The sequence below is a fragment of the Aethalodelphis obliquidens genome, unplaced genomic scaffold, assembly GCF_003676395.1.
Source record: "Aethalodelphis obliquidens isolate GAN/ISIS:26980383/991018 unplaced genomic scaffold, ASM367639v1 scaffold31, whole genome shotgun sequence".
Taxonomy (NCBI): Eukaryota; Metazoa; Chordata; class Mammalia; order Artiodactyla; family Delphinidae; genus Aethalodelphis; species Aethalodelphis obliquidens.
Genome location: NW_020837975.1, coordinates 17,260,254 through 17,285,738, shown reverse-complemented (window position 1 = coordinate 17,285,738; position 25,485 = coordinate 17,260,254). Strand labels below are relative to the sequence as shown.

The 25,485-nt window shown below is 41.7% G+C and overlaps 1 protein-coding gene across 2 annotated transcripts in view; it reads left to right on the top strand.

Moving 5' to 3' along the window:
- PLA2G7 (phospholipase A2 group VII) overlaps nt 1–25,235 on the top strand; it is a 34,289-nt gene extending 9,054 nt beyond the window's left edge. Inside the window, exons 2-12 of one of the 2 annotated variants that reach the window (XM_027127444.1) lie at nt 730–872; nt 5,319–5,440; nt 5,883–6,027; nt 7,591–7,684; nt 10,093–10,161; nt 10,711–10,837; nt 11,680–11,793; nt 12,936–13,027; nt 14,192–14,362; nt 24,135–24,283; nt 24,721–25,235. In XM_027127444.1, the coding sequence (XP_026983245.1) occupies nt 764–872; nt 5,319–5,440; nt 5,883–6,027; nt 7,591–7,684; nt 10,093–10,161; nt 10,711–10,837; nt 11,680–11,793; nt 12,936–13,027; nt 14,192–14,362; nt 24,135–24,283; nt 24,721–24,863 (1,335 nt within the window). In that variant the 5' untranslated portion in view covers nt 730–763 and the 3' untranslated portion in view covers nt 24,864–25,235. The remainder of the gene's footprint in view (nt 1–729; nt 873–5,318; nt 5,441–5,882; nt 6,028–7,590; nt 7,685–10,092; nt 10,162–10,710; nt 10,838–11,679; nt 11,794–12,935; nt 13,028–14,191; nt 14,363–24,134; nt 24,284–24,720) is intronic. The other variant, XM_027127445.1, reaches the window with a different exon arrangement.
- Nucleotides 25,236–25,485: the final 250 nt, after the last annotated feature.

Here is a 25,485-nt window from a genome sequence, read left to right as displayed (position 1 = left end):
AAAAAGAGGGGAGAAATTTTCAAGGGGAAAAGTGATTCACAAATACAAGATAGTTTTTGCTGATAAGATGTTGGCAAAGAGCCTCCCTGTAATATAATTTATTATCATCACAAGTCCAGTTGTATTCATCAGTGCTACCGACATTTATCCCACACAAGCTGCATGCCAGGACCCCTGTTAGGCACTTGGGACAGCAAGTAAGATCTGCCCCCTGCCTTTGGGAGGCTCTCAGTCATAGCAGGGTTATAGAGATCCCCCCAAATATAACATCATCAGCACCAAAAACACACCCAGCTGCTGCAACACGATTATTTTACAAACGTGATGGAAACGTTAGCCAAAACATACTGAGGGTTTACTAGGTGCTAGACATGCCCTTGGATATGATTATGATTATGATATGTGATAAAATTATTATAGTTTGATGCTCTTCTTTCTAACCAAACTAGACTGCTACAAAGTTAGGGAACTAGTGGCCGAAAACCTAATATTATAACCTAAAAGTGTTATTTCTGGGCTCTGCAATCCAGCATGACCAAGAACTCTGACACCCTAGTGCCTCCCAAAAACCCATTCTAGAAAATGCATGTGCAGTTTTTTCCCAAATGTCTTCTCCCTTTATAACACACGGAATCATGTTACTAGTCCTTTAATCTCACTGATAGGTTAGCCTATTTAAGTCCTCGTTGTTGCATGTCTTTTTTTTCCTTTTAATCATCTGCCTTGAAGAAGGTTAAGCTGAAACGGCTGCTCAGCTTCCAAGATGTTGCCACCCAAACTGCACGCGCTTTTCTGCCTCTGCACCTGCCTCACGCTGGTTCATCCCTTTTACTGGCAAGACCTAAATCCTGTTGCCTATATTGAATCATCAGGTAAGAGGTATATTTGTTCAAGGGCTTGAGCCACTGACCTGTTGCCAGACTCGAAGTGGTCCCAGGGAAGTTGCACGTGTGGACTTCTAAGAAGATTCTGATGAAGATGAGATCCTCAGTTCTCCCGGGGGAGGGGGGAGGGCCTCACTCTTTCCTCTTCTTAATGAAACTAGAGGAGTGCCTTCTTCTTCAACATCAGGACTGCAGGACAGCCTAGGATGAGGCCTTTTCAGACAAGCTGGAACCTCAGCGTGCAGTCACCGTAGAGAAGGTCTACACTGCCCCTTCTATACCTCATTGCCCTAACTCACGCCCTCTCCGTGCAGTAACACACTTCCCCTGAAGTGCCTTCAGAGGCAACCCCAAACCTGCCCCCACGAAGGTGAAGGAGAGGCAGGAGTCTTGATCAACAGGTGAAGTCCTGGTTGATGGTGGAGTGTGTGAGAAGATGGCGATTTAGAGTTTGGGATCCAGAGGCGGACAATCTTTTCTATCTAATGACAGACAGGAGCAGGGACCAGTAGGCACTCGGAGCTCCAGATGAGCATGGATGTGCATCCCTTGCTCTTTCTTACTTTGCAGGGTGGAGGGAAGGAGAAGAGGGGGAGGCTTAGTCAAGCCCAGGAGTGGCGGCCAGAATGGGACAGCCATCTCTAGACAGGGACATCTCCTGTCACCCAGAATAACCTTGATTGAAAAGCGATTCCTTCTGGAGCTTTGTGAATTCCTGCTAATCCCAGAGGGCTGGGATGCATGAACTTCTCTATCTAGTCTCCTCAGGTGAGCAGCATCAGCGGCCTCTGCAAGGTGCCATACTGTCTGTACCACAGACGCACGCACCTGGGGAGATAGGGCAGCCCTGGATCTAGTTGTGCGGTCTTGACGGGTGACTCCTTACTGTGACATTTACCAAAGATCTTTCATAACCAGTGCCTTACAAATCTGGCCTTGCTTCATAGTTGGGGAAATGATTGCAACAGCAGAAAAGGGACCAGATCTTCTATCTATGTTTGCATAGGAAATGGCATCATATCTCACAGGTCCATTCATGCAACAATACTTATCAGAGAACTGAGGTGTGTGTAATACACTGGTGATTAAGACAGAGGGCTTGTAGTCAAGCTCAAGGAGGTTAAATTAATTCTCCCATTCCCTTATCTGTATGTTGAAAACAGGTAACATCTTACATGACGAGCAAATTCTTACCTAGGAGACATTTGCCTCATGTGCTTTTTATTGGCACAGAGTGGGAATTTCAAAACATGTTCTCTATTCCCTCACATCTGAAAATCACTGGAAAGCTGTTACTGGACAGTCAGAAACTTGAGGACACGCTTGATTCATCTTTGTCATCCCAGCCTGGAGCCCAATGCCCCATTCATTTGAACTACTCAAAAATGAATGCATAAATATTTTTAAAATTATGCATAAATAAATTTAAAATTATTAGAAATAGTTTATTCAATAAAAGATGAAAATAATAGATGATTATTTGTATCATTCTTAATAAGTGAATACATAGAAAATATGATCATGCAGCCAAAAAGTTTGTAAACATGGCTAGAGATATCCCATTCGCTAATGGAGGACATAAAGCCATATAAGAGAGTGTCATTTTCCAAGCACGTGTACATTCCATCTCCAACCCCAGGAATGAACATCAGGACTATCTGATAAATGAACATCACCAAAAATGTATAATAAGATTAACAGCATACCATAGGTTCTAATGCTCCTATTAAAATAGAGTTGAAGAAAAATAGGAAGTGACATTTGTAAGTTCTGAACCACAAAACTATATCATCTACAGAGTGGCCGTTCAACCTGGCAAGTCTCTTCCCTGCCTCTTCCTTCATGATGAGTGCTGATAGTTGGTTAGAGAATGGGAAATCTAGGACCATGACCAGATTAGCTGCGGGCTGGTGAACCTTTTCTTTCTTTTTCTTTTCTTTCCTTCCTTCCTTCCTTCCTCCCTCCCTCCCTCCCTCCCTCCCTTCCTTCCTCTTTCTTTCTTTCTTTCTTTCTTCCTTTCTTCCTTCCTTCCTTCCTTCCTTCCTTTCTTCCTTTCTTTCTTTCTTTTCTTTCTTTCCTTCTTTCTTTTTTTCTTTCCTTTCTTTCTTTTTCTTTCTTTCTTTCTTGTTTATTTTATTGAAGTATAGTTTATTTACAATGTTGTGTTTAATTTCTGCTGTACAGCAAAGTGACTCAGTTATACATATATATTCTTTTTCATATTCTTTTCCATTATGGTTTATCACAGGATATTGAATACAGCTCCCTGTGCTGTACAGTAGGACCTTGTTGTTTGGTGAACCTTTTCTGCAGCCTCCCTGGCACTCACCAGCCACAGGGCCCTGGAGGCCTACACTCAAACCTGGGTCAGCTCAAAGTTTCCTGAGACCTTTTCAGGGGTCAGATGTCCTGGAATACACCTCTCACAGTCCAACAGAAGGAAAGGAGCAGGCAAGCTGAATCTAGAAAACTGAATCCAGATACACTGATATATGGACTCACCATCCTGAAATTACATGAGGACTTGATTGGGGGTTAGAAAGGGGAACAGGTGAAACTGCAGGTGTGTTAAAGGGTTTTGGCACCAGAGAGAGAAAATGTTTCAAGAGTGGGTGGGTAAAAGAATAGAGGCCATGGGCCTTCCCTGGTGGTGCAGTGGTTAAGAGTCCACTTGCCAATGCAGGGGACACGGGTTCGAGCCCTGGTCCGGGAAGATCCCACATGCTGCGGAGCAACTAAGCCTGTGTGCCACAACTACTGAACCCACATGCCACAACCGCTGAAGCCTGTGCACCTAAAGCCCATGCTTCGCAATAAGAGAAGCCACTGCAATGAGAAGCCTGCGCACCGTAACAAAGAGTAGCCTCTGCTCACCGCAACTAGAGGAAGCCCGCGTGCAGCAACAAAGACACAATGCAGCCAAAAAATTAATTAATTAATTAAAAAAAATATATATATGCAGTCAAGCATTTAGCAAAACAAAAGAGACCCAGTGACAGTGAAAAGCTTAGTTTAACTCATTTGAACAGATATTTTTTGAGCACCGTTTATGTGCTAGACATTGTGTTAAAGATGTGAGGATACAAAGATATGGATGCAGCTCTTACAAAATAGCCTTGGGAGACAGAGTGTGCAGACACATGATTTTACTCTAATATGATAGGAAGAAAGATAAAAATATATACAGGGAATTGATTTGATACTGAGGATGAAACGATTAAGTCTGGGGTGGTGGTTAGGGCAGGCTTCAGAGAAGATCAAGATATTAAAGGTCGAAGAGGAGTTTGCCATGGGGATTTCAAGCGCAGGGAACAGCATTTACTAAGGTGTAGACGCATGGAACAGCCCAGTGCGTCACTCAGCAGTGCTGGAGCACAGGGAGGGAGATAACAAAGGAAAAAGCAGCAGAAGAGGAGGAGCCAGTGGACCTCCAGATCATGTAGAGTCTTTCTTACAGTGCCCGGGAACTTGGGATTTAACTTGTGTACCTGTGAACCTCTACGAGCTTCAACCCCCAAACACTGGAAAGATAAGCCACCCCACACTGGAAGCCATGTGTAGATTTAAATATAACCTACAAACTGCCTCCCAGAAAGATTCCAGTACATTCCCCCTTCAAGAAAAAATTCCTGGTGATGATAGGAAAGCATTGAAGGATTTGAAGAGTTGCCTGGTGAGATTCATGCTTTAAATCACTTCAGGAGTTGTGTGAAAGATGCAGTTGAAGGAGTCAGGATCCAAGGTGAACAGGACACTTGGGAGAGATGGCGACTGTCCGGTCAAGAACAGTTAAGGTGTAACTGAGACAGTTGAGCTAACGGGGTAAGGATACACTGGAGAGAGAATCCTAAGCTAAAAACAAATGTTAGAGATTGGAACTTGGTTGGATGTAGGGGATAGAGGAGAAAGGGTTAGGATAGTAGCATGATTCCCAGGTTTCTGGCTTGGGATCCCCAAGCTAGGGAATTCTGGAGTTGCATGCTGTGTGTTTGGAAGATGAAGAGGGGGAGTTGGGAGATGGTCATTTAGTTTCATTCTGGACCATAGGCTTTGCTGTTCCAATAGGAAGGCTTCCAGTGGGAAGTCGTGAGCCCAAATCTGAAAGGTGGATAGAGTTCATGTTTAGGAAAAGCAGATTTGGGAAGTGGTCTCTAATATGCTCTGGATAGGAGTAGAAGGTAAGGGCAAAGCTGGAAGGATTGGGAGCTGATCCTCAACATCTTAGGAAAAGGGCTATGTCGACCGCCATCGTTTTCCCCACACAGTACTTTGCATACAGCAGGTGCTCAATAATTATTTGTGTATTTTACTAATTAGTAAAGAAATGGAGACAGGAAACTATGGGTAGTCCCTTGATTCTCTTGGAGTTTCTTTGTGTAATAAAGTCTGGGGTGTAACGGCTGACAAGTGAAATAATATTGACCTGTTTTCCAGCGTGGTTCAAAAAACTACAAGCTCTGATGGCTGCTGCAATGTTTGGCCAAACTAAAATCCCCAGAGGAAATGGATCTTATTCCGTCGGTTGTACGGACTTGATGTTTGATTACACGAATAAGGTAGTGATTTGATTAATACCAGTTATCCTTATATTCTAATATTGACTGTGGCTATGGCCCATGAGAAGGTTTTGAAACCTGACCTTGCCCTCACCTGAGAAAGACTTATCTTGCCATTTGTATGGTCTCCTGGGAAGCCTTTGGCAGTTTAATTCATTCCCCAATTCGTTGCTCTCATCGGATTAACTATAAACTCTTTTTTCCCCCTTCTTTGATGGCTGAAACCAGGCTGCTCATACTTTCTTTTCACTCAAAAAGCATACTGTTGTTCTATTTCTCTTCCTTTTGACTGCATTCAATCACTACGGCAACTTAAAAAGCTCTCTGGACCTCTTGCGCAATAGAAGTATTTGGGTCCCCGCTAATTAAATATGCAAATAGCTGTTAGAACATGTTTAAGAAGCAACTTGACTAAAAGTACATTAACTTCTTTTCTCTACAGGGCACCTTCTTGCGTTTGTATTATCCATCCCAAGATCATGGTCACTGTGACACCCTTTGGATCCCAAACAAAGAATATTTTTTTGGTCTTAGTAAATTTCTTGGAACACACTGGCTTATGGGCAAAATTTTGAGCTTATTCTTTGGTAAGATTTGTGTTGCTTCTGCTTTTAGGCTCTAGAATATAAGAAAAGCTTGAAAATAGCAGGAGTTTCAGGCAGTGAAAGACCAAAGTAGATTGTCTCCAGTCCAGACATCTCCTAAGATGACAAAGTATTTCTTAAAAGGCCAGGTAACTATCAGAGAATCAAGGGTTCTCGTTTTGTCTATTCTGAATACGATGGGGTGCGTGGAGGGAGTGAAGGTATCAGACTTTCAGGCTGGCTCTAACATCTCTCTATGGCTGGCCTGATTTTTGCTTCTTACATATTCTTGGAGGCAGTCATGTGGTGAGACCAGCAGCTGGGCTGATGTGACTACTACCTTCTACGCTCTGCGCTAAAGTGCTTTCTACAGTTGGGCAAAGAGAGAAAGAAAACAGAAGCCTCCATAACTCTCCAGATCCTAAACAAAGGAGTGAAAGCTAATTTCTTACATGTCATAAATGAGGAAACTACTCTCATTCCCATCACCAACCCCCAAGCGGCCAGCCTCTCTCACTAAGACAATCCGATGTGCATTCATCACTTAATATGTCTGTATTTCGCTAATATTGAGTTGTCCTTCCTTATCTGTTGGACCAGACACTACTGTTGGGCTGATGTTAACCATGTCTTCAAATTTCCCCCTCAGAAATACCTACAACTTTTGGCCTTCATTTTAAACATCTCGTTGGAGTTTTCTTAAGAATCAATTTATAAGAGAAATGATGAAAATATTATCACTACGCATCTTTATGATGCTGAATAACTTATAAGTCACTTCCCTAGCAATCATCACATGCAGTCTTCATGACCACATCTCCATCGTGTTGATGAGAAAGTGAAACACAAATAATTGATGATAATGATGACAATAACAAGTGAGAAGTGAAGGAAGAAGAGACAACTTCTTCCATTTTTTTGAGCCCTTTACTATGTGACTGGATAGATGTGCTTTACATTTTCCTACTTAAATATGACTCTGACAAAACCCCCCTGAGATAGATATCATTTCCCTCATTTTATAGGAGTCTGAGGCTCAGAGAGTTCTCTTGACTTGCCCAAGGTCAGTAGCTAGTAAGTGGCAGAGCTTCCTCCAAAGCTACATCTAAGCATGCAGTCGAAGATCTCTCCACCTTCCTCTTGATTTTGATCAAGTTAGAATGAGATGACTCTCCGATCTGAAGTTTCTGGATCTCAGTGTAATATTCCTGAGGTTTACTGGTAGTTTAGTTTCAGAACATTCCCTCTGAAGTTTTGCCCAAACCCGGGATTCATCATAAGGAACGGCCTTCCCGAATACACCTCTAAGTAGGAAAATGTCTCACCTCAAGTTCAGAGCTGGCAGTGAGAACCGACAGTTAATGATCCTATGGTCCTAGGAAGAACACATAGTTCAGGCCCTCGGTTGGTGGTATCTAGTGGGAGACTTTTTTTAATGAATTTACTATTAATGCATAAAAACATGAATTCCATGGGTCAGAATTTTATACTAAGGAGATATGTTAAATTAAATAGCAACACTCAAGTCAGAAAAAACACTAATTACAGTCTCCCACTGCTGTCTAGGTTCAATGACAACTCCTGCAGCCTGGAATTCCCCTCTGAGGACTGGGGAGAAATACCCACTCATTATTTTTTCTCATGGTCTTGGAGCATTCAGGTAAAGTCTCAGAGGTTGAACGACTTTAGCTTCTAGGGACAAATGACTGAATGCAGTTTTCCCCCAGAAGAGGGATAGCAGATTATGGAGTGTCAGGCTGTCCCCTGTCCTGGAGGACTTGGCGTTCCTCAGGAATTAGCTGGGATCTGTTGATCGGTCCTATAGCCCTGTTTTTTTCCTGCCTCCAGCCCATGGAGACCAGCTTCACAACAGAGGAGACAGGCTGTCGCATTTTGGGTTGTTGTCTTTCTATATTATAGTATTTACACTCTCAAAATCATTCACCGTATTAGTTCAGGTCCTCCGAGAAACAGCCACCATGACTAGATTAGCGGTGAAAGACATGTATTACAAAATGCCCATGGAGGACAGAAGGGAAAGAGCAGAAGCAGAAAAGATGGGGAGAGCTTTCATGATGCAGGCTGGACACCTGGGAAGGAGATGGGAGACAGAAGGACTGGATACGGAGCATCTCGAGACCGCAGCACAATTCTAAGAAAGATTGGGCCAGGCTGATGGAGGGAGTGCTTGACCAAGAACTGCTCCTCAGGGCTTCCCTGGTGGCGCAGTGGAAGGCTAAAAAAAAGAACTGCTCCTCAGAGGAGCTCTGCACCTCACAGGAAAGGACCTGCGTTAAACCCACACCATGTCCAGTCGCTGGGACCGACCCACAGGAAGCCTAGCTTTCACTCGATCCACAGGGGTGGGATCTGCGAGGGGTCTTTAGTCAACTGTGATCTCTGTGCCATGACGAGTGGCACATTTTCATGGCCACCGCATGCCCTCCACTTTCTTCCTACATCTTCTCAACTGCCTCCCCGTCTCCCCCCTCAGAGGATTATAAGACTTCTAGAAGAGTGGCTTTTAGCTGGTAAGAAATTGTGTAGCATCTGCAATAAGAAGTTATCGTAGTCCAGCTAGTTATTTGATTCCTTCTAGACCAGTGGTTGTCATCTCAGAATCTGAGGGCCAGCTCCAGCCTGCTGCCTGCTTCTGTAAATAAGGTTTTATTGCAACTCAGCCACACTCATTCATTTTCCCCATTGTCTCTGCCGCTTTTGTGCTATAACAGCAGAGCTGACTAGTTGTGACACATAGCGTATGGCCCACAGAGCTGGAAGCAATTACTCTCTGGCTTTTTACCGAAAAGGTTTTGCTGATCCCTGTACTAGATGATTTTCCCTTCCTGAGTTGGTCCTGCATTGTCAGGAGTACAAGACATGGTGCCTACCTCCTTTTTGTTCCTTATGGCCATTTCCTATTGAATACATGATAGGAGAAAAGATTGTGCAGAGCAAAGATATGGAAGGGATTCTGAATGTAGTTGCTAATTAGCACATGATCCGTTAAGGATCTCACCCTGTCCAGTCATTTACATAACAGCTAATGTGTGTTCGGTATTTCCCCTGTTGCAGACACGGTTATAAGCACTGAAACTGTGTAACTTACTTAATCCTTACAGTAACCCGACCAGGTACCATAATCTTATAACATCACCCTTCTACAGATAAAGCACTAAGGCAGAGAAAAGATAAGTGACTTATCCAAGGTAGAGAGCTAATAAGGGAGGGAACCAGGATACAATCACCTGCAGGGGTCAGAGTGTAGGTCCTGTTCTCTTAAGCATCACATTGTACCGCCTTCCTGCACTATGTATTATCTTATCAAAACCTTATCACTATTCTAAAGCAAAGGCTTTATTATCTATCCCCATTCTACAGATGAGGACAGAAATGCAGTAATGTAATTACCTAAAGTCATATAGCTGGTAAGGGGCAGACGCAAGATTAAAACCCAGAACTCTCAGTTTGGGATTGACACGTACACACTGCTCTACTTAAAACGGATAACCAACAAGGATCTACTGTATAGCACAGGGAACTCTGCTCAATATTATATAACAGCCTAAATAGGAAAAATATTTGAAAAAGAATAGATACATGAATATGTATAACTGAACCACCTTGCTGTACACCTGAAACTCTCACAACATTGTTAATCAACTATACTCCAATATAAAATAAAAAGTTAAAAAAAACCACAAATTCTCGACGGCAATATTTATCATCACTGCACCAGTGTTTCTCAGCCTTGGTACCACTGATGCTTTGGACTGGATAATTTCTTGTGGAATGTAGTCTCGTGCATCATAGGATGGTTTTAGCAGCATCCCTCTATCCACTAGATGCCAGTAACACCCTCCCCCTACTCATGATAATGAAAACCCCTCCAGACATTGTCAAATATCCCCTGAGTGGTAAAATCAGCCCCCTTCGAGCACCACAGCTCTCTGCTTTACCCCAGGGCACTACTACAGGGGCATAATTACCTCCATATTCCTACGTTTATTTGTGGACCCCTTGTAATCATGACTGGTAGTTGAATGCTTCCCTCTTTTTGTTTTGAAGGACAATTTATTCTGCTATTGGTATTGACCTGGCATCTCACGGGTTTATAGTTGCTGCCATAGAACACAGGTACGTCACCTGGTATGTGGCTGAGCTCTACCTTTCATACAGGTTTATGAAAAGTGCTGATAGGATTGTCAACTATGGTTACATGATGAACAAAAAAGGAGACTGAGCTAGATTGTCAAGTATGTAAAAAAAATAGCTAACATTTCTAGAATGTTTATTGAGTGCCGTGTTCACAGACCATCTCATTTAATCTTCATAACAATGCTTTAAGACGGTTATCATTACCACTGTTTCAAGGAGGCAGAGAATGAAGCTGAGGAAGGGTAAGTAATTTGCCCCAAACCACACAGCTAGCAAGTGACAGCACTGGGATTTGATTCCAGGAGAGAGTTTTCAACACCGCAGCCTCCCAGAATTGTGAAGATGGAATGGGTTGTTCACAGGCAACCATGTCTTTTTCTTAGAACTCCCTTGGGGGCTTCTTTGATTTAAAAAAAGGTAGAGTGCAAGAAAGGGAGTCAGAAAGAGTCACGGCTGGGGATGAGGAACACAGGTGAGATGAAGGAGAGAAAGAGCAAGCGTAAGTAATTGATTCTGTTTGTATTGTAGAGATGGCTCTGCATCTGCGACTTACTATTTCAAGGACCAGTCTGCTGCAGAAATAGGAAACCAGACTTGGCTTTATCTTAGAACCCTAAAACGAGGGGAGGAGGAGTTTCCTCTACGAAACGAGCAGGTATGTTGCAAGAAGAAGAGAGGTGGCATGGTGACCAAAAAGCATAGGCAAAATGATGACATTTGTTCGTTTAATTTTACATATGGCAGACCGTGCTCCTAGATCTCCTTACTTCCCATCCCCAAAAGATCTGTCAGAGGATTCTCTGAGTAATCAAATGCCCTTAATGAAATATCTGGATCATAGTAAAAACAAAGACCAACATAAAAATCCTAGGAGATGACAGTGAATATTCAGAATCCTTTTGCATTAGAAGTAAAGACTACTTTTCACAGAGGTGGTATAGAATAGCATTAAGAGTCCAGGCCTTAGAATGCAACTTTCTATGTTTGAATCCTGGCACCATCACCTCGCAGTGGAGTGATCTTGAACAAGTTACTTATTCTTTTTGCTTTGCTTCCATGTTTGATCCGTTACGAAATAATGAATATTAACAGTATCTTTCACATGGGGCTTTGAGGAAGATCAAGTGAAATAAAGCACATTGCTTTCCACCTCAGTACCAGGCTTTATAGTGGGTGCTTTTTATATATGTTATTGCATTTAATCCCACCCACATTCACTGAGGCATTATTATACAATAAATGGAAGTTCAGAGAGGTTAAGTAAATCATCTGAGGTCACACAGTGGGTAAGCAACAGAGTCAGGATTTGGACCAAGCCATAACTACCTGTAAAGCTGGTGCCTGGGTCATCATGCTAGGCTGTGTTCTAATCACTAATCTCAAAGTCATTTCCAGTTTATAAGCAACCGCGTATTTTTTCCACCTGCCCCCTCTGCACAAGCTTTAAGTGTTACAACTCTTTTCTTTGCCATTTCCTTCTTCTAATCGTCATATTAGGTACTGCAACGAGCAAAGGAGTGTTCTCAAGCTCTCGATTTGATTCTGGACATAGATCGCGGGAGACCAGAGAAGAATGTATTAGATTTAGAGTTTGACGTGGAACAGATGAAGGTGAGCTTAAAAAAAAAGCCATTTTCCCCTGGCCTAGACTTCTTTATTGCTCACATTTCTGTCTGTCTTACTGCTGTAATACAAGATACAATATGATAAAGGGCTGCAAAAAAAAAGTACCTGCAAAATATTCCAACAGTGAGGAACACATCAGGTTGAACTACATATGAAATTGCCACCAGGCAGCTTTGATCTACAAAAATGGCAAATTTCATATGTTTCAACTTAATACAACCAGTGGAAGTATTGTAATTTCTTGGGCAGTTCCTGCATGTTTTTGAGCTTGATCTTGAAACGCTGGTGAAAAGTTTTAGACAAAATATTGGGGTGGGGTGGAAGGATATCAGAGTGGACCGTGTGAATGAAGACTCAAACGTGTGTGTAGGGGGGTGGAGTGTAGGAAAGCACAGGGCACTAAGATGATGGTATGTCCTCCAGACACAGTGAAGCGTTTGTGTCCCTCGGCTAGCCACTCTCCTGTCTCCATACCTATGGATGTGTTGTCCCCTTGGTCTGACACCCCATCTTCCTGACTCAGTCCTGCTTAATCGTCAACTCAAGTCGGGTATTACCTCGGCCATGAAGCTTTCTTGGGCCTCACTGCCCACCCTGGACTGGTCTGGCTGTCTATCATATGTGCTCCATGGTACGACCCTACTGCATCTGCATCGTGTATCCGTCGCTCCTTCCCTAATAGACTGGGAGCTCATGGAAAATGAACTATAATGCCTGGCACAGAGCAGGTGCTCAATCGATACTCAGGGAGTGAACAAACTAATAAACATGGAGGGGGGAGGGGGAGAAATCAGCAATGATGTTGATGCTTGAAGTGTGGGTGAAGAGGAAGGCCATGAAGTTTACCTCTGAACTCTTAGAAATGCTCAACAACTATGTGCGTGTCTTTGTGTATATATAGGTAAGCATGCATGTATATGTACATATATGTGCATATGTTTACATATGTGTATGTGGGTGTGTGGGTGCTCGTGAATGTACGTATGTGTATATATATTTCTTTTCTAAGAAACCAAGGTACTTAACCATGCCTGTGAAAAGATAAGTTTATAATTCACAAAATCACTGCCTATCCTCCGAACAACCTGCAAGATACTGATGAACTTACATCATGCTTTTTCACATAGGACTCCATCGACAGGGATAAAATAGCGGTTATTGGACATTCTTTCGGTGCAGCCACAGTTATTCAGAGTCTTAGTGAAGACCAGAGATTCAGGTAAGAGAATGAGTCTCAGTGTTTGGAAGCGGGGGGAGTGATAACACACGTGAGATAGAATTTATCAAATTCTTAGTGAGGAAGAGATCCTTCGGAATTCACAAGTTTGTTCTTTTGCCTCCGTAAAGTCCTCCGTATGAATTTTCCTCAACAGAAACCAACTACGTCTCTTGCTACTGAAAACTCTTCACATCTCTCCATATTTTTCCTCGTTATTATTCATCTGCTCAAGCGCTTATTATTTTCATTTGGAAGTTTAGCTTTATATATACGTATTATCTGTGACATAATAATTGTAATAAAAATATTGTCATCTTATACTATTTTCTAGACTTCCCCAATAGGTAGGGCATTTTTTAATTAATTTTTTTCATCCTTAAGATGAAGTGTGGGCTAAAATTACATAGTTATGTGGGTGGAAGTCAGGCCCCCAGTCTTCTAACTTGAAGAAATATTTTCTTTCTTGAACCATTTTATCCCAGATTGATGAGACCATGTAGAACCAACCATGTAGAAAGAGGGTAGGATCATCTGTGAAACTTCATCTCACATTTCTTAAAATCTGTTTCAACGTAAGGGGATTCTCTTCTTTCCTCCATTTAGCACATAAAATAGAGTGTCCAAAAGGCTAAGAAACATAGGATAACTTACTTTTAAAAAGAAAATTAATTACATTTCATTTTCAAATGATATACTCCATAGGCTTTTCTTCAACACCCAGACACTCTTCCAGGTGAGGAATGGGTCTAACTGTTACTCTGAAAGAAGTATAATGAGTACACGACAGTGTCCAGAAGGACTAGAAACACAGGGGCAATAGTGCATGTACTGTATTTTTTCAGATACCCCCCAATTTTGAAGAATAGTACTTATAATATTTTAAAATTTATCTTGAAAGATGACAAAAAATGAATAAAAAAATTTTAAATATTATGTCTTTCTAAAGGTTGCAATTCTTAAATGCCTCCTAAAGAAAATGATTGTATAATTACAAGTTTGCTACCTTATAAAGCTAATCATATCCCTTTCCCACAGTGAAGTATAATACCTCTTCAGCTCAGTGAGATAACCCATAATGATCTGGTGTGCTGTGTGTCTCTGAATCCTTGCATTATTAGACATTCCTGTATCTGGGCCAGTGTGTAACCAGACTTCTTTGATCAGGTGCGGTATCGCTCTGGATGCATGGATGTTTCCAGTGGCTGATGAAGTATATTCCAGAATTCCTCAGCCCCTCTTTTTTATCAACTCGGAACGATTCCAATACCCTTCTAATATTATAAAAATGAAAAAATGCTACTTACCTGATAGAGAAAGAAAAATGATTACAATCAGGTAAGTATCAGTAAGTGACTTATTACATCATCTGAAACAGAAACTTGAAACTTGGATAAACAAGTAACGATATCATTTGGTTGCTACTCTAGAATTATTCAATTTGTTGTTTAGACTTGGAATAAGGGAGAATATTAGATAATCTCAGTTTCCAAGTGCATTTAGACTTACTCTTTTTAAAATGCAAATTTTTGGGGCTTCCCTGGTGGCGCAGTGGTTGGGAGTCCGCCTGCCGATGCAGGGGACGCGGGTTCGTGCCCCGGTCTGGGAGGATCCCACGTGCCGCGGAGCGGCTGGGCCCGTGAGCCATGGCTGCTGAGCCTGCGCGTCCGGAGCCTGTGCTCCACAACGGGAGAGGCCACAGCAGTGAGAGGCCCGCGTACCGCAAAAAAAAAAAAAAAAAAAAAAAAGTAAAATGCAAATTTTTGAGTAGTGTTAATATACTATTAATGTTAAATACTATTAACTATGTTAATACACTATACAGCACGTGCTGATAAATAAAATTTGCATGATACATGCTACCTTTATCTAAATGTAAGAGCAAACCTATACATTTTTAGGGCTGGGATGGGGGAAGTATTCCATCAGTAAGCTAGGCTAAGAACTCTTTAGAAAAAAAGTAAGATCATCTGTTGAGAACTGCAGTGTGTTTATCTGTTTGGTAAGCAGATGAATTTATAAATTCTCAAAAGTTATAATAGAGTCCCTTGAAGGGTCAGCAACATGCTTATATCGTGGATGTGAAAAAGAACTCCCAATAGCGCTTTGAACTCACGATGAGATGCTACAAAGCAAAGACTGAGCTCCTTCCTCTCCTATCTGAAACCTGATTTACTTAGAAGGGCACAGAAGAGGTGGCAAGAAGGAAACACACACAGTAAAGGCAGTAAACACCCCCAGGACAGAGAATGGAGGACTCTTCCAATTAAGGTGGTCAGAAAAGGCTGCTTAGAAGAAATTGGGGTAGAATTGGGTCTTGAAGGATCAAGAGACATTATTATTATTAAGATTTAATTTAATTTTTATTTTTTTTGGTTGTGCTGGGTCTTTGTTGCTGCGCGCGGGCTTTCTCTAGTCGTGGTGAGCGGGGGCTACTCTTCGTTGCGGTGCGTGCACGGGCTTCTCATTGTGGTGGCTTCTCTTGTTGTGGAGCACAGGCTCTAGGCACGTGGGCTCAGTAGTTGTGGCGCATGGGCTTAGTTGCTCCGCAACATGTGGGATCTTCCCGGACCAGGGATTGAACCCGTGTCCCCTGCATTGGCAGGCGGATTCTTATCCACTGCGCCACCAGGGAAGTCCCTCAAGAGACTTTAGATAGATGGTGAGGAAGGATCTAGATATTTAAGGTAAGATGTCAACTTAGCTTATTGGTATGTGCAAGTCTATTTAATTCTAAAGCAGAAATATTACAGAACACCCAACCTTCCTTATTGGCTATCACTCTCTCTGTTTCTTCCCTTCTCTGCTAGAAAGAAGAGCTTGTACTTAATATTCCCTGTCCTTACATCCATTTACTCTGAATTCTGCAGTCTGTCTTCCTGAACTGCCACCAGTGAGCTGAAAATGGCCCCACTGAGGACATAGAAGTTTCAGTCGCCTATTGGCAGCCTCAGCCTTTCTCTCTGCATCCCTCCCACCTGTTGACTACCCCCATTTCTCCTCCCTTGGGTACACTAACCCCACTCTCTCCTGCTTCTCGCATCCTGTAGATGGCTTCCTCCCTTTCTCCCCCACCGTCTCCTCCTCTTCAGGCCATCTCTCCACTGTTGGTGGCATCCGGGGTTCTGCTCTCAGCTGTGCTGCGACCCTGCCTCTATTTACCTTCTTTATACTTTTGACTCTCAAGTTTGGATTGGGATGTGGGGAAGAGTGAGCAGAGTCTGGGCCTCGGTTTTGCGTAGAGATACCTAAAAGAATGGTGGTTTGCTTATAAGCAGCAAAGTGAAGAGGAAAAGTGGCATTGGGTGGGGCTGGAAAGGTGTGTTTTAGCCTTGGGTAAAGATGTCTGGCCACAAATTAGCAAAGTATATAATCTGTATATTATTAATGAAATCTATGGAGGAGATGAGACCACAAAGTGCGAAAAGAATTGGTCTAATAGAATCTTGAGGATTTAGGGGAAAAGCCAGTGAAGAACAGAGTAGTTCGGGAAAGGAGGGAAAATGTGATGTCAAGGGAAAAAACAAATGCAAGAAAATCAAGTGTCACGTGTCTCAGAGGTAGTAGAAAATGTGCAGTAAAAAATGGCCGTTTTGGGGAGGAGCTTCAAGACGGTGGAGGAGTAAGACGCGGAGATCACCTCCCTCCCCACAGATACATCAGAAATACATCTACACGTGGAACAACTCCTACAGAACACCTACTGAACGCTGGCAGAAGACCTCAGATCTCCCAAAAGGCAAGAAACTCTGCACGTACCTGGGTAGGGCAAAAGAAAAAAGAATAAACAGAGACAAAAGGATAGGGACGGGACTGGCACCAGTGGGAGGGAGCTGTGAAGGAGGAAAGGTTTCCACACACTAGAAGCCCCAGAGACGGGGGTTGGAGGGGGGGAAGCCTCGGAGCCGCAGAGGAGAGCACAGCAACAGGGGTGCAGAGGGCAAAGCGGAGAGATTCCCGCACAGAGGATCAGGGCCGACCAGCACTCACCAGCCCGAGAGGCTTGGGCTTCGGAGGTCAGATCCCAGGGAGAGGACTGGGGTTGGCAGCGTGAACACAGCCTGAAGGGGTTAGTGTGCCACATCTAGCGGGAGGGAGTCCGGGAAAAAGTTTGGAGCTGCTGAAGAGGCAAGAGACCATTGTTTCTGGGTGCAGGAGGAGAGGGGATTCAGAGCGCCACCTAAATGAGCCCCAGAGACGGGCGTGAGCCGCGGCTAACAGCGCGGACCCCAGAGATGGGCATGAGACGCTAAGGCTGCTGCTGCCGCCACCAAGAAGCCTGTGTGCGAGCACAGGTCACTCTCCACACCCCCCTTCCGGGGAGCCTGTGCAGCCCGCCCCTGCCAGGGTCCCGGGATCCAGGGACAACTTCCCCGGAAGAACGCACGGCGTGCCTCAGGCTGGTGCAACATCACACTGGCCTCTGTGGCCGCAGGCTCACCCCGCACTCCATGCCCCTCCCTCCCCCTGGCCTGAGTGAGCCAGAGCCTTCGAATCAGCTGCTCCTTTAACCCCGTCCTGTATGAGCGAAGAACAGACGCCCTCCAGCGACCTACACGCAGAGGCGGGGCCAAATCCAAAGCTGAACCCCGGGAGCTGTGCGAACAAAGAAGAGAAAGGGAAATCTCTCCCAGCAGCCTCAGGAGCAGCGGATTAAATCTCCACAATCAACTTGATGTACCCTGTATCTGTGGAATACATGAATAGACAAGGAATGATCCCAAATTGAGGAGGTGGACTTTGGGAGCAACGATATATATATATTTTTTTCCCTTTTTCTTTTTTTGTGAGTGTGTATGTGTATGCTTCTGTGTGTGATTTTGTCTGTATAGTTTGCTTTTACCATTTGTCCTAGGGTTCTGTCTGTCTGGTTTTTTCTGTTTTGTTTTGTTTTGTTTAGTATAATTTTTAGCGCTTGTTATCATTGGTGGATTTGTTTTTTGGTTTGGTTGCTCTCTTCTTTCTTTTTTTTATTACTTAAAAATACTTTTTTAATAACTTTTTTTTATTTTATTTTATCTTCTTTTTTCTTTCTTTTTTTTTCCTCACTTTTATTCTGAGCCGTGTGGATGACAGGCTCTTGGTGCTCCAGCAAGGCGTCAGGGCTGTGCCTCTGAGGTGGGAGAGCCAGGTTCAGGACATTGGTCCACCAGAGACCTGCCAGCTCTATGTAATACAAACAGCGAAAATCTCCCAGAGATCTAAATCTCAACACCAAGACCCAGCTCCACTCAATGACCAGCAAGCTACAGTGCTGGACACCCTATGCCAAACAACTAACAAGGCAGGAACACAACCCCACCCATTAGCACAGAGGCTGCCTAAAATCATAATAAGGCCACAGACACCCCAAAACACACCACCAGACGTGGACCTGCCCACCAGAAAGACAAGATCCATCCTCATCCACCAGAAAACAGGCACTAGTCCCCTCCACCAGGAAGCCTACACAACCCACTGAACCAACCTTAGCCACTGGGGACAGACACCAAAAACAACGGGAACTACGAACCTGCAGACTGCAAAAAGGAGACCCCAAACACAGTAAGTTAAGCAAAATAAGAAGACAGAGAAATACACAGCAGATGAAGGAGCAAGGTAAAAACCCACCAGACCTAACAAATAAAAAGGGAACAGGCAGTCTACCTGAAAAAGAATTCAGAATAATGATAGTAAAGATGATCCAAAATCTTGGAAATAGAATGGAGAAAATACAAGAAACGTTTAACAAGGACCTAGAAGAACTAAAGAGCAAACAAACAGTGATGAACCACACAATAAATGAAATTAAAAATTCTCTAGAAGGGATCAATAGCAGAATAACTGAGGCAGAAAAATGGGTAAGTGACGTGGAAGATGAAATACTGGAAGTAACTACTGCAGAGCAGAATAAAGAAAATAAAATGAAAAGAATTGAGGACAATCTCAGAGACCTCTGGGACAACATTAAACACACCAACATTCGAATTATAGGGGTCCCAGGAGAAGAAGAGAAAAAGAAAGGGACTGAGAAAATATTTGAAGAGATTATAGTTAAAACTTCCCTATTATGGGAAAGGAAATGGTTAGTCAAGTCCAGGAAGCACAGAGAGTCCCATACAGGATAAATCCAAGAAGAAACACACCAAGACACATATTAATCAAACTATCAAAAATTAAATACAAAGAAAAAATATTAAAAAGCAGCAAGGGAAAAACAACAAATAACATACAAGGGAATCCCCATAAGGTTAACAGCTGATCTTTCAGCAGAAACTCTCCAAGCCAGAAGGGAGTGGCAGGACATATTTAAAGTGATGAAGGGGAAAAACCTACAACCAAGATTACTCAACCCAGCAAGGATCTCATTCAGATTTGACGGAGAAATTAAATCCTTTACAGACAAGCAAAAGCTAAGAGAATTTAGCACCACCAAAAGAGCTTTACAACAACTGCTACAGGAACTTCTCTAGGCAGGAAACACAAGAGTAGGAATGGTAACAGAAACATACGTATCAATAATTACTCTAAATGTAAATGGATTAAATGCTCCAACCAAAAGACACAAGCTTACTGAAAGGATACAAAAACAAGACCCACATATATGCTGTCTATAAGAGACCCACTTCAGACCTAGGGAGACATACAGACTGAAAGTGAGGGGATGGAAAAAGATATTCCATACAAATGGAAATCAAAAGAAAGCTGGAGTAGCAATTCTCGCATCAGACAAAATAGACTTTAAAACAAAGACTATTACAAAAGACAAAGAAGGACACTACATAATGATCAAGGGATCAATCCAAGAAGAAGATAAAACAATTGTAAATATTTATGGACCCAACATAGGAGCACCTCAATACATAAGGCGAATACTAAGAGCCAAAAAAGGGGAAATTGACAGTAACACAATCATAGTAGGGGACTTTAACACCCCAGTTTCACCAATGGACAGATCATCCAAAATGAAAATTAATAAGGAAACACAAGCTTTAAATGACACATTAAACAAGATGGACTTAATTGATATTTATAGGACATTCCATCCAAAAACAACAGAATACACTTTCTTCTCAAGTGCTCATGGAACATTCTCTGGGATAGATCATTTCTTGGGTCACAAATCAAGCCTTGGTAAATGTAAGAAAATTTAAATTGTATCAAGTATCTTTTCCGACAACAACACTATGAGACTGGATATCAATTACAGGAAAAAATCTGTAAAAAATACAAACACATGGAGGCTAAATACACTACTTAATAACCAAGATCACTGAAGAAATCAAAGAGGAAATAAAAAAATACCTAGAAACAAATGACAGTGAAAACACGATGACCCAAAACCTATGGAATGCAGCAAAAGCAGTTCTAAGGGGGAAGTTTACAGCAATACAATCCTACCTTAAGAAACAAGAAACATCTCAAATAAACAACCTAACATTACACCTAAAGCAATTAGAGAAAGAACAAAAAAAAAAAACCCAAAGTTAGCAGAAGGAAAGAAATCATAAAGATCAGATCAGAAATAAATGATAAAGAAACGAAGGGAACTATAGCAGAGATCAATAAAACTAAAAGCTACTTCTTTGAGAAGATAAACAAAATTGATAAACCATTAGCCAGTCTCATGAAGAAAAAAAGGGAGAAGACTCAAATCAATAGAATTTGAAATGAAAAAGGAGAAGTAACAACTGACACTGCAGAATCACAAAGGATCATGAGAGATTACTACAAGCAACTAGATGCCAATAAAATGGACAACCTGGAAGAAATGGAGAAATTCTTAGAAATGCAAAACCTTCCAAGACTGAACCAGGAAGAAATAGAAAATATGAACAGACCAATCACAAGCACTGAAACTGAAACTGTGATTAAAAATCTTCCAACAAACAAAAGCCCAGGACCAGATGGCTTCACAGGCAAATTCTATCAAACATTTAGAGAAGCGCGAACACCGATCTTTCTCAAACTCTTCCAAAATATAGAGAGGGAGGAACACTCCCAAACTCATTCTACGAGGCCACCATCACCCTGATACCAAAACCAGACAAAGATGTCACAAAGAAAGAAAACTACAGGCCAATATCACTGATGAACATAGATGCAAAAATCCTCAACAAAATACTGGCAAATAGAATCCAATAGCACATTAAAAGGATCATACACCATGATCAAGTGGGGTTTATCCCAGGAATGCAAGGATTCTTCAATATATGCAAATCAATCAACGTGATACACCATATTAACAAATTGAGGGAGAAAAACCATATGATCATCTCAATAGATGCAGAGAAAGCTTTCGACAAAATTCAACACTGATTTATGATAAAAACCCTCCAGAAAGTAGGCATAGAGGGAACTTACCTCAACATAATAAAGGCCATATATGACAAACCCACAGCCAACATCGTCCTCAATGGTGAAAAACTAAAACCAATCCCACTAAGATCAGGAACAAGAAAAGGTCGCCCACTCTCACCACTAGTATTCAACATAGTTTTGGAAGTTTTAGCCACAGCAATCAGAGAAGAAAAAGAAATAAAAGGAATCCAAATCAGAAAAGAAGAAGTAAAGCTGTCACTGTTTGCAGATGACATGCTACTATACATAGAGAATTCTAAAGATGCTACCAGAAAACTACTAGAGCTAATCAATGAATTGGGTAAAGTAGCAGGATACCAAATTCATGCACAGAAATCTCTTGCATTCCTATACACTAATGATGATAAATCTGAAAGTGAAATTAAGGAAACACTCCCATTTACCATTGCAACAAAAAGAATAAAATATCTAGGAATAAACCTACCTAAGGAGACAAAAGACCAGTATGCAGAAAATTATAAGACACTGATGAAAGAAATTAAAGATGATACAAATAGATGGAGAGATATACCATGTTCTTGGATCGGAAGAATCAACACTGTGAAAATGGCTATACTACCCAAAGCAATCTACAGATTCAATGCAATCGCTATCAAACTACCACTGGCATTTTTCACAGAACTAGAACAAAAAATCTCACAATGTGTATGGAAACACAAAAGACCCCAAATAGCCAAAGCAATCTTGAGAAAGAAAAACAGAGCTGGAGGAATCAGGCTTCCTGACTTCAGACTATACTACAAATCTACAGTAATCAAGACAGTATGGTACTGGCACACAAACAGAAAGATAGATCAATGGAACAGGATAGAAAGCCCAGAGATAAACCCACACACATATGGTCACCTTATCTTTGATAAAGGAGGCAAGAACTCAAAATGGATGAAAGACCTAAATGTAAAGCCACACAGTATTAAACTCTGAGAGGAAAACATAGGCAGAACACTCCATGACATAAATCACAGCAAGATCCTTTTTGACCCACCTCCTAGAGAAATGGAAATAAAAACAAAAATAAACAAATGGGACCTAATGAAACTTAAAAGCTTTTGCACAGCAAAGGGAACCATAAACCAGACGAAAAGACAACCCTCAGAATGGGAGAAAATATTTGCAAATGAAGCAACTGACAGAGGATTAATCTCCAAAATTTACAAGCAGCTCATGCAGCTCAGTATCAAAAAAACAATCAACCCAATTCAAAAATGGGCAGCAGACCTAAATAGACATTTCTCCAAAGAAGATATACAGATTGCCAGCAAACACAGGAAAGAATGCTCAACATCATTAGTCATTAGAGAAATGCAAATCAAAACTACAATGAGATATCATCTCACACCTGTCAGAATGGCCATCATCAAAAAATCTACAAACAATAAATGCTGGAGAGAGTGTGGAGAAAAGGGAACCCTTTTGCACTGTTGATGGGAATGTAAATTGATACAGCCACTATGGAGAACAGTATGGATGTTCCTTAAAAAACTACAAATAGAACTACCATATTACACAGCAATCCCACTACTGGGCATATACCCTGAGAAAACCATAATTCAAAAAGAGTCATGTACCACAATGTCCATTGCAGCTCTGTTTACAATAGCCAGGACATGGAAGCCACCTAAGTGCCCATCAACAGATGAATGGATAAAGAAGATGTGGCACATATATATATACAATGGAATATTACTCAGTCTTAAAAAGAAACGAAATTGAGTTATTTGTAGTGAGGTGGATGGACCTAAAGTATGTCATACAGAGTGAAGTAAGTCAGAAAGAGAAAAACAAATACCGTATGCTAACACACATATATGGAATCTAAGAAGAAAAAAAAAAAGATCATGAAGAACCTAGGGGCAAGACGGGAATTAAATATGCAGACCTACTAGAGAATGGACTTGAGGATATGGGGAGGTGGAAGGGTAAGCTGGGACGAAGTGAGAGAGTGGCATGGACATATATACACTACCAAATGTAAAATAGATAGCTAGTGGGAAGCAGCCGCATAGCACAGGGAGATCAGCTCGGTGCTTTGTGACCACCTAGAGGGGTGGGATAGGGAGGGTGGGAGGGAGGGAGATGCAAGAGGGAAGAGATATGGGAACATATGTATATATATAACTGATTCACTTTGTTATAAAGCAGAAACTAACACACCATTGTAAAGCAATTATACTCCAATAAAGATGTTAAAAAAAAAAGGCCATTCTATTTGATGTTAGGCTGTTGGTGGATTTCAAGTCCATCAATAAGGGATATTTATGAGGTGCTTACAGTTTAAATAATACAAGGCAAAATTTTGTTTGTCTATCTTTTAACCTACTTAATCCAAGGCTTAAATGCAAAGTGTTTTTGCCCAACAGCAAATAGGTATCCAGTTAAGTGTGGTGGTAAGGGGGCAGGATTCTGACTCTGAGTTCAGGGACCCTCAACATATAAAGCATTCCACCTACTCAAATTGAAAGTAATCATGTCCTCTACAAAGCTGGAATCATCTCTTCTAAAACCAAGATGCCAAGCAAGACAGCAATCTTTGCCTTATTGATCTAGACGGGAGGAAGAATATATACTCTAGCACCCCTAAATGAACATCTCTGTGACCCTCAAGTACATCTAAGGAGATCAAATCTACAAATTTTGTTTCCTTGGTTTTCGTAAATAGGCCAACCAGGCCGGCATCTTTCCTGCACGGTAACTACAGAAATAATTTTGTCCAACAAAGTGATTTGTAAATGTCTCCTTTCTCTTTCAGGGGTTCAGTCCATCAGAATTTTGTTGACTTCACGTTTGCAACTGGCAAAATAATTGGCTACATATTCACACTGCAAGGAGAAATAGATTCAAACGTAGCCATGAGTCTTAGCAACAAAGCTTCGTTAGCATTCTTGCAAAAGCATTTAGGTAAGAAAGGGATCTTCTTTCCTGACATAAACCAGATGATTCTCAGGAAAAAACTGTTTATCTTAACTGTGCATGAGTCCCATTTTGACTGTTCCCAGTTGGTTTACGGTGGAACACTGCAGTCAGTCCATTTGAAAACAATTTAATTTTGCTGCTTTGCATACTACGCGTCATAGGCAGCAAGCCTACCTGTTAGAGCTAATAGTCTTTCTGTGAAGGCTGGGGCGGATTTCCATGCAGAGGATTCGGACAGCATAGTGCCTCAATTCCATCTCTCGTGCTGATGTTGCAGCCACACAGAGCTCACACAGAGCACCTTGCCTCCATAATGGTGACGCAATGTGGGTCGTCTGTGAGGCTAGGGTGCCACCTAGAGGCACTGAACTGTTTAACACTTTCCAAAGTTGAATATGTTTAGTGACATTTGTATTTTACAGGACTTCAGAAAGATTTTGATCAGTGGGATTCTTTAATTGAAGGGGAAGATGACAATCTTATTCCAGGAACCAACATTGACACAACCAACCACCATGCCACCCTGCAGAACTCTACAGGAATAGAGAAGCCAAATTCAGATTAAAAGAGCTTTTTAAAAAGTCTTGTTTAAAAACTGTCTAAAAGTGTGTGTGTGTATGATTTTAATGTATTTTCTCAAATAACTCACATTTGAAAATGTAGGCTGTACCACAATAGTGATTGAAGCTTGGATTAAGATTTTTTTCCTTTAAATGTAAAGAAAGACTGCTACATATAAAAATCATACCAGCCTAAATTTTAGTTTTACTAAAGTGTTCCTTTCTCGGTGTCACAATAAAAAACTGATTTTACATTTCTTTAATGGACAAGTATATTAAAACAGGCATCATGCCATTGAAAATGTGTTACAATGACCTAACACTCCCTAAAAACATAATAAAAACAGATTTTCTTGCCTCTTTTTTTTCTACTATAAGCAGTAGAATTGAGTTTTAGCAACATGGTCTTCTGCGTGGGACTTGGTAGCGCTTCTTTGACCTTGGGTGATGGTAAGAGAAATCAGGCCAAGCGGATAATAAAGCCATTGCTTTACTGTGGGATGGGTGCGACTGCACAATTTCAACATAATGACTAAACGGGGAATGGATGGGGGTAAGAATATTGGTGACAAAGCAAAGGCAGCAGATTAAAGCAAGTTGGTAATCTGTTTGCATTTACTTTAATGG